The 9970-nt window shown below is 41.2% G+C and overlaps 1 protein-coding gene across 1 annotated transcript; it reads right to left on the minus strand.

The window, feature by feature from the left end:
• Positions 1-243: 243 nt before the first annotated feature.
• Positions 244-9345, minus strand: LOC114541901. Its single transcript, XM_028561697.1, has 5 exons — positions 9304-9345; positions 9135-9147; positions 7441-7894; positions 2191-5528; positions 244-2036 (listed from the first exon to the last, which is right to left on the minus strand). Exons 1-5 carry the CDS (start codon positions 9343-9345, stop codon positions 244-246), a joined length of 5640 nt encoding a protein of 1879 aa, XP_028417498.1.
• Positions 9346-9970: the final 625 nt, after the last annotated feature.

Genomic DNA, 9970 nt, shown 5'->3' on the forward strand with positions numbered 1-9970 from the left:
ATAATCTTTAAATAATCACACATAAATCAAATTAAACAGGTTAGCTAACAGAATAAAAGTCCTTTTCACGCAAACGTGCTCTCGTATCTCTACCTAAATCAGTTCAGTGTTCCCTGGTTCATATTACCTATACAATCTCGTGCAATTAATCAATTAATGTCAATCAAAGTTAATATTATTAAGTTCGTACTTAGTCCCTCATCGAAACATCCTCCGGCCCCGACAAAGGAGAATGCTTTGTCCTCATTCTTCGTCTCCCTCTGCTGGATGGATAACTGCGATCTTTTGCACCGGTCTGGAATACACTCCTGTCGCTGTTCTTACCTTCACGTTTCTCACCTTCTTGTCCTTTCCTGGAAATACTTCAATCACGCGTGCAATTTTCCATTTTCCTCGTACTGCTGTTCCATCTTGCATCATTACAATATCGTCGATTCGTACGTTCCGTTTTGCTGAATTCCATTTCTTTCTTGGGACCAACAGTGGGAACACGTCTCTTGTCCAGCGTCTCCAAAACGAATCTACGATTCTTTGGATGAATTCAACTCTCTTTCTCGGATTCTTCGTTTCTTGGAAAGGACCTTGCGGAACCTCAGGTGACGATCTTCCAAGCAACATATCATTCGGGCACAGATAAACGCCGTCGTCTGGATCGTTCGGTGGTCTTCCGATGGGTCGCTGGTTTACCAAATTCGCTACTTCGAGTAAGCATGTGTGCAGTTCGAACGGGGTTAATACATGTTCACCGATAGCTTTCTTAAGTGCCAATTTACAACTTTTCACTAACGCTTCCGCCGTTCCATTTTGGTGGGGTGCTGCCGGGGTGATAAATTTCCACTGTACACCTTTATCAACACAATACTCTTTTAATAATTTCTTGTCAGCTCCTTGAATCATATTCTTCAGGTCGGTCAACGCTCCGACAAACTGCGTACCATTATCGCTGAGGATCATAGCAGGATATCCTCGGATAGAAAAGAATCGTCGAAGTGTTTGAATGAACTCCATGGCAGAACAATCAGTCGCGATCTCCAAGTGCACAGCTCTCGTATTTAGGCACGTAAAGATAACGTCATAATGCTTTGTTGTCTTGTTACGACTAACTTTGACTGTTAACGGACCGAAGTAATCACAGGACACGTAGTGGAATGGAGGAGAATGAGGTGCTACGCGAAACGATGGTAGATCTGCCATCAACTGATTCTCAACTTGTGGGTTTGCTTCTTTACAAACTACGCAATTAGACTTGATTGTCTTCGCCAGGTCGTGTACTTTGAGTATCCAGTATCGTCTTCTTGTCTTTGCAGCTGTGGTCGCAACACCGGAGTGTCCCATTCGGTGAGCCCTTTCGGTTATCAATCGTGAAACTGTATGGTCATAAGGGAGCAACGCCGGGTGTCGTGTCTCGAATGAAACTAGTGCATTGTCGATGCGACCACCTACTCTGATTACACCTTCTTCATCTTCAAAGGGAGAAAGTGTTCGGAAATCGTTTCTTTTCAGGCGATTCTTTAGACACTTCTGAGCTTCCTTAATCCAGACGGTTTGACTTCTCTCGAGATCTTTCGGGTTTAGTGACTCTTCATTTACCGAATCCTCCTTGCTAGGTCGTCCTATCTTCGCCAGGAACGCATTCTTGAATTTCAGTACCCAGGCTGTGACACGAACGAGTCTCGTCCAATTCGAATAATCTTTACACTCGATTACCTTTCCTATCTGGGCCACTTCATTTGTTACCACATTAACGGCTTTCCTCTTTATGCACTCGCGCTCTACTTCAGTGGGATCAGGTTGTTTGCCTTCGTTCGGCCATTCTTCCTTTGGTCGACGCAGGAATTCCGGACCGTTCAACCAACGTCCCGACAAATCAGGAACAGATAATCCACGGGATACATCATCGGCAGCGTTCTGTTCAGTTGGGATGTGCTTCCATTGGGCCGGTTTGACGTTGCTTCGAATTTCTCCAACTCGACTTGCTACAAATGGTTTTAGACGCTTTCCATTATTTTTAATCCAGGCCAAGACGATTGCGCTATCTGTAAATAAAATACTTTCTTGGAGTTCGATCCGAATTTCTCGCTCGATCGCTTTGCACAACCTGCTTGCCAACACAGCTGCTTGGAGCTCTAAACGTGGGATAGTTAGCTCTTTTAACGGGGCAACTCGTGATTTGGCCGCAACAAATCTAACTTTGATCTCCTGTGGAATTTTCACTTCTCAGATATGCACATGTCCCAAATGCACCTCGCGATGCATCGGCAAATACACATAACGTTGGCGGCTCGACCACTTTCCCTGGACAAATACATCTCTCAAACGATACGTCATTCAGCTGCTCCATCTCTTTGAAGTACGATGACCATTTCTCTTGAATGCTTGGAGGCAGCTCGTCATCCCAGTCTACTCCTTCTTCCCATAATTTTTGGAGGCTGATCTTTGCTCTTACGAGGAAGGGTGAGGCAAAACCGATGGGATCGTAAATTCTAGCAACCTGACTTAAAATCTTACGCTTGGTGAGATCGGTTGTGCAGAATTTCACAGCCTCAATTTCAAATTTGTATTTCAGGACATCTTTCAACCTATCCCACGATACACCAAGTACTTTTGCTTCTGGTTTACATTTTGGCACTTTGATTTCACTTGCTTCCGTGTCACGGTCGTCTAAATCCGTATTCGATTGCCATCCTTTCACTTTGAATCCGCCCCTCTCAAGGATGCTGTCAATATCACCTGTAAGTTTCTTGGCTTCTTCTTTCGTGTTAACTGAGTCAAGAATTTCATCCATATAGGTGTTGAATTTAATGGTACGTGCTGCTTCCGGGTTAATACTCTTTCCTTCCTCGGCTGTCTTTTGCAGCGCGACTTGAGCCATGGCTGGTGCAGGCTTGTCACCAAACGTTAATACATTCATTGCATAAGTGTCAGGCGGTCTGTCCGTTTCTAAATTTCTCCACAGGAATCTGTGCACGTGTTTGTCTTCCAACGGGATGAGCACTCGTTGATACATTTTCGATATATCAGCAGCTACAGCGACCTCATTTTCTCTGAAGCGCAGAATGACACCGAATAAATCATTCAACAGATCGGGTCCCTTTCGCCAGTAGTAGTTGAGTACGTGACCTTGATAAGAAGATGACGAATTGAAGACTATACGAACTGGTGTGCTTGTACTATCGGGCCTGAGAACGGCATGGTGTGAAACATAGTGAACTGGTCCTTTGTAGTCTTCAATCTCTTTCTTGGTTAGCTTACTAGCAAAGTTCATTTCTTCCATCTCGATCATTTTCTGGTTGTAAGTGGCAGCTTCTTTGGGGTTCTTCAATAGTCTGCGTTCTGTCGATTCCAGACGTTTAACGGCTTGTTCTTTATTATCCGGTAGTTCTTTGGGATCCCTTTTCCATGGGTATGGAATCATCCATTGGTTCTCAACTTTCCTGGCCGACTCTTCAATCATTCTCTTCTCTTCTCGATCTAACTGATTCAACTTGTTTGCATCACAAACGCAGGGATGGACTTGTACACCCATCGCTTCAGATGTCCAAAAATCCGACAGATCCACTGGGTTGGCATATTTAACATGGAGAACAGAGGTTGTCACTTTATTCAGGTCTTGGAGTGGCGATCCAAAAATCACCCAACCCAGCGGAGATTTCCGAGCGATCAAACGTTCAACTTGTTTGGTCGGGTCGGTATGCATGTATGCGTGGTCGATTCCAATTAGAAGATCAACATGCCCTCTGCCACGCCTGACTTTCTTCTTCTCCAAGTTGAACTGCTCTTCTAGCTCGCTTGATCGAACACCTTTAATTTCTTCGCTGATGCAGGGGATTCCGATAGCTCGAATCACATACTTTTTTGAATTTTCAATTCCAGTAACGCCCACTTTATATATCTTTGTGTGAACCTCTTCCTCTTCACCTCCGACTTTCACAATATTCACGGTTATATCTTGTCCACTCAAACGTAGATTATCCGCAGTCTCTCTTCTGATTAGACTAATTTGTGCTCCAGAATCCAACAAGACGTTTCCGGGCTTATACACTCCGCCACATCCGCTGAGCTTTGCATTGATCACTGGCAACATCAACTCGTTTTGGTCCGACAGGGAAGCAACACCGATATTTGCCGGGTTGGACTTGTGTAACAATGGGTGATGAGTCAACGAGCATTGATTTCCGTTTACCAGTTCTGTACATTGCTTTCTTCTAGTGCAATTCGCTTGTCGATGGTCTCGTCCTGCCTTCTTTAAGCAGCTGAAGCACAGATGATTGGTTTTAGCTGTATTTATCCGCTCGTCGACGCTCATTGCCGCAAATTTCTCGCATTGATCTGGCCAGTGGCTTGAGTTCTTACAGAGCCAGCACTTGTATCGAGTTTTACCGTTGGCATCAACCTCTCCGCCCGCATAGCCGATTGCTCGACGATGAGGTAAACTACTTCGTACTGAAGCCGTGGCACGCATTCGCGATTTCATCTCGACTGTCATCCAGTTTATTAAGTTGGCCAATGTTGCAGGTTTTGTTTCTCGTTCAAGCTCTCGTGACCACACTTTACGGTCATTGGAACACATTTTTTGCTCAATAATCGAAAGCATGTGACTGTTATCCATATCAGAGGGGATTCCCACTTCTTTCAACGTATTGTAACACCGTCTAACTAGATGAACTAGGTCACAGAACCGTGCGTCTTCGCCCTCACTTAGCGCTTTAAACTTTACTATGTCTTGTGTTATGGTATCCGACACAAACCGGGGGTCCCCATTTATAGAATCCAGGTATTCCCATGCAGCATCGTAATCCGATCCAATTCCCTTTATTAGTTCGAGTGGCTTTTCCTTTAAACAAGTTCTTAACAGTGTGATAGCATCTCGTTTCGTATATCGGGATTCAATGGCATGTTTGAAATCTGCGCGAAATATCATGTACTCACGAACAACACCCGAAAACTTCGGTAATTTTGGCTTTTCCATCTGGAAACTACATTTCGTATTGCTATTAGAAACAGTTCCGGTTTCATTTGTTATTTCGGGTTGCACGGTGTTACTGTTTTGTGTCGATTCTGGCAAGTTGTTGACATGTATTTCCTCAGAAGTATTGACAGGATTTGCTTGCGAGGTGCCTATCACATTGCTGCTGTCATTACCTACACTTGGCTGGTTTGTATCACGATTTGTAGGGGTCGAATTACTTGGACTGTCTGGGTTTGGCATTCCTAACATTCCTGACGCATTTTGCTCGTTTTCTTCTACTATACTCTCGCTGTTCTTGCTAGCATCCCTTTCTATATAGCACTTGGTTTTAATGTGAAGTCTAAGAAAGTCATTTTGACAGTTTTCTAGCCACTGTTCTTCGGTTTCGAAGTCTTTATCTTCGACTATTAAATTTGCGTATTCTTCATGTTTCGAGACTACATTGTCAAATGCCTGCTTCACTTTAGTAAGGTATTCTCTTACCTCCTCTGCTGGTCTGTCATTTTCTTGTAGGAGCACCAATGCTTTACCCAGTCTCGTCAACGAAGCTTTCGCCGCTCTAACAGAATAAAAGTCCTTTTCACGCAAACGTGCTCTCGTACCTCTACCTAAATCAGTTCAGTGTTCCCTGGTTCATATTACCTATACAATCTCGTGCAATTAATCAATTAATGTCAATCAAAGTTAATATTATTAAGTTCGTACTTAGTCCCTCATCGAAACAAAGCTGGTGTGAAATATTATGCTGCCCATATAAAAATATAGACTCCATTTATTGAATACTAGTACGTGCAGTTATATGTATATAGTATCACTCCAATACTGTTTCAAAAATAGCGCCACACAAAGCTTAAAGATTAAAACAAGCATGACGCGGGGCCTTTAATTAAGCACAGCCTTATTATTAGAAGGTCAGCCTTTTTGCGTTCAGTTATTTAAATCAGAGTAGCGAAAATATGAATGACTCAAGCTTTGCCGTATTTCATTCCCACAACGTTTTCAAAACCTTGTGTACTCGTTCAAAAATGACGTTGTATGCCAACATTCTTACAACGTTTTTAGAACCTTGCGCACTCATTAAAAAATAACGTTGTATACCAACATTTCTACAACGTTTTCACAACGTTGTATTTACGTGTTAAAAATGACGTTGTATACAAACATTTTCACAACGTTCCCACAACGTTGTGCACTCGTTGAAAAATGACGTTGCATACCAACATTCCTACAACGTTTTCACAACGTTGTGTTCAGGCGTTAAAAATGACGTTGTCTATAAACGTCTACAAAACGTTGCAACAACGTTTGCAAATATTAATTCGCGATCTGAATGTCGTGTGGACGTTGTCAAAAGGTTAGGTCCGACCTAACCAAAATACAACCTTTAGATATCGTTGCGACAACGTTATGTGTTAGCTGGGTATATGCTACGATTTTTTTTTCTGTCCAATATGCGATAAGTACTACAAGTCCACGAACAAATGATAAAATATGATCAATATTAGTCATAGAGTATGAAACAACAGAACTCTGCGACATGGTATATAAATTCAATAGATATAAGGGATTAAGATTTGACATCCAAAGGGTATCTGAAGGGTGATTTAAACCAAAAGGGCACACCTGGTATATCAAAGTTTAAAACCACGATTGAAAATTATCTAGTGGTTTTAATATCTACCGCCCCTGTTAAGAGACAACGAGAAACTTGTCTTAGAGTTTCTAGAAAAAAAATATTTTTCTCCAGGGAGATGCGCACTCGCATTCTTTGGTTTCTTGACCGCGTTTTTGTAGCGTATAGCACTGTTGGTCTATAGAAACCCGAAAATGTGTGTTCGAATGCAGCTCGTGGCAAGAATGTTTCGTTTCTCTCTTAGCACCGGTCCATGCATGCGCAGGGTATTACATCAAGTCTAGCTGATGGATATCAATTTTGAAAACAATCAAAACATGAAGTTCATTTATGGCACAAGGGGCCTTTATCCTCTCTTGTACACGCTGTATGACTATTTATAGAATCCCTTAGTATACATAAATAAATGGTTAGTCGGTATATTCTTAATCCCAATTATTTTTTAAAAAATTTTACTGTGTGTATGTTAAAAAAGATATCTGCTATATATGTGATATATGTTATTTACACAAATCCTTGAGATTTCAAGTTACAGATAATGGTGTCGTGAAACGCCATTGGTATAGTTAAAATTGTGTTCTGCTTTAATAAAAGTTTTTTTCGGAGAAACAAAGGCATTCCCTGCTCATTTTCATGACGTTTTATGATGCTCATTGCCTTAATTGCTACCTGCTCTGATGATAACAGTAGTTTGTAGCTAAGTTCTTTTCTCGTCTTGTGAAGCCAGTACCCGTAAATGGTTGAGTCCTGCACAAGATGTCCAAGGTCGTTTAGGGAGGATGGGTAATAAAACAACCAGTATGCATCTGCAGAGTCGGTGTAAATGGGAAAGACATACCCTTCATGTTGAATACAAACTTCATAGTTAGCCACAAGTGATTTCAGGGCGTCTTCTGAGAAATACTGTTTTCCTACTGATTTCAAAAGATTAAACTCAGTTTCGGTTATTTTGAGGTCTACTTCCTCCAGATCTTCTTCTTCGATGATACACGTTTCAGCTATGGCAGCCTCCACCTTGTCCATGTCTATTACTTTTGACAACGCCTCGCGTATGTTTTGGGTATTCGTAATGGGTAAGGTCCTAGTTTCTACGTTTGCTGCTTCCTCAGTTTCACTGTCGTCATTTTTTGTCAATTCAAAAATAATGCTATCTTTTTGTTCCATAATCTTCTTGATCTGGTCAGCACCATAGCCGTTTGGCTTTCTAAGTGGAATATCATTTGGAAGGCCAATGATCTTAAACCCTCCTTTCGAATACGGAACTTTTGATCCTGGTTTCCCACATGCCTCACCTAGAAATATAAAAAATTGTAAAATATGCAATTTAACACACTAAACCATTTTTAGCTCGCCTGCACTTTAGTGCAAGAGAGCTATTGCTATAGTCTTGGCGTCCGCGTCCGCGTCCGCGTCCCCGTCCCCGTCCCCGTCCCCGTCCCCCGTGTCCCCGTCCCCGTCCCCGTCCCCGTCCCCGTCCCCGTCCCCGTCCCCGTCCCCGTCCCCGTCCCCGTCCCCGTCCCGTCCCGTCCCGTCCCCGTCCCCGTCCCCGTCCCGTCCCCGTCCCGTCCCCGTCCCCGTCCCCGTCCCCGTCCCCGTCCCCGTCCCTGTCCTCGTCCGTGTCCACACTACATGATAAGTAGTATGTTAAGATGCCACTTTTATTTTCCCATTATTTTCAACTTATCTACTTAAGGAGTCTATTTGTTGCAAAAGAACCATTTACCAGGGGGAAGTGAAAATTATACAACAAAATATAATCATAAGGTCAATGTTAAAATGCTATATTTTTTCTATACTTTGGCTTTACATCAGAGGAATCATTATCAATATAAGTCATCAATATGCATTGTGACTATTTAGTGCCATTTGGTACACATTTATACAATAATAAAGAGAGTTTTGCTCAAAATTATCAAATGATAAGGTGAATGTTAAGCTAATTAGCATAATGATAAGGTAAATGTTAAGATGTTATATTTTTTAAATATTATGGCTTTGCATCAGAAGATTCATCATAAATATAGCTCATCGATATATCTTGTGACTATATGGTGACAATTAGCACATATTTACACAAAATATAGAATTTTGTTCAAAATTATCAAATGATAAGGTGAATGTTAAGCTAATTAGCATAATGATAAGGTCAATGTTAAGATGCTATATTTTTTAAATATTATGGCTTTACATCAGAGGAATCATCATAAATATAAGTCATCGATATGCATTGTGACTATTCAGTGCCATTTGGTACACATTTATACAATAATAAAGAGAGCTTTGCTCAAAATTATAAAATGATAAGGCAAATGTTAAGCTTATTAGCATCATGATAAGGTCAATGTTAGAGTTATCCAGAGCTATCACGCTCATTACGATTTTCAGGGCTATTGGGACCGGTCATTATTTATGGTGGGGGGTGGCACCGAAGAGAAATGTTTTGCTTGATAAAAATTTTACTGACCCAACCATTAAAAAATTAAAATTTTTCTTTACCCAACCTTGAATATTTAATAAAAAATAAGTACCCACCCCTTGCCGAAAACTGTACAAAATGATAGTGGTATTAAGTTGTCATACATGTCCTTTAATTATAACTTTTGTTTTATGGCTTTGAATCTTGTTTTATACTGTATATTAATAGCTTGATAATAGGGTTGATAATTATCAGTACGCCTGATTATAGTACCAACCAACGTACCTTTTTGTCCATAGGCAGCATAGATAAATTTTCTGACTCCATATGCGTATAAAACGAAACAGGCTCCCTATTACCTATAAATATATTACCTAATATAAAACAAGACTTTTTTCAGTTTTTTGGTCTTTGTAAAACCTCAATTCAAACATCTAAATATAACTCATTCGGTATAACAAAACTCAAAAGACCTATCATTTGATATCATGACGTGCTGTGACGTTGTAGGTTCGGTTGCTATGCTAGTTGCTATGCTGTTGACCCTTGACCATGCCCTTGACAACCTTGACAGGTTCGCAGAACCAGGCCCAGTCTCATCAGTGCCACACATTTTTAAAGATGGCGGATGGCTTCGCAAATTTTCTATCGTCTCTAAATTTTACAGCATTGTATTTGGATCGATTTAAGGATACAGGTTATGATGACATTGGTTTGTTAATCGATGCAACCAACGAAGAACTGAACCAGATGTTTGATATTGTGGGTATGTGTACCAAGCCTGGTCATGTTTTGAAATTCAAGAAGTCTTTGGAAAGTCTCAAGCTGGCAAGAACTATTAAAACTGCTGCTGATATAAAGCCTGCGTTGGTGGATCATTGTCAGAATTATTGCCTGAAAAGGATCTCAACTTGCAAGCAACAAATATTCAGAAACCTCAAGTTGAGCGAAT

The sequence above is a fragment of the Dendronephthya gigantea genome, unplaced genomic scaffold (assembly GCF_004324835.1).
Source record: "Dendronephthya gigantea isolate DGI-Jeju-01 unplaced genomic scaffold, DenGig_1.0 000320F, whole genome shotgun sequence".
Lineage (NCBI taxonomy): Eukaryota > Metazoa > Cnidaria > Anthozoa > Malacalcyonacea > Nephtheidae > Dendronephthya > Dendronephthya gigantea.

Bases quoted from the DNA above. Each gene is read 5' to 3' on its own strand.
- LOC114541901 (XM_028561697.1), bottom strand. From the start codon at position 9,345: ATGGAGTCAGAAAATTTATCTATGCTGCCTATGGACAAAAAG. The intron at 5,529-7,440 runs GTATGTCTTTCC...TTATTCTGTTAG, and splicing joins GTTTGTATTCAACATGAAGG to AGCGGCGAAAGCTTCGTTGA. The intron at 2,037-2,190 runs GTTAGATTTGTT...TTTTATTTACAG, and splicing joins AAATTCCACAGGAGATCAAA to ATAGCGCAATCGTCTTGGCC.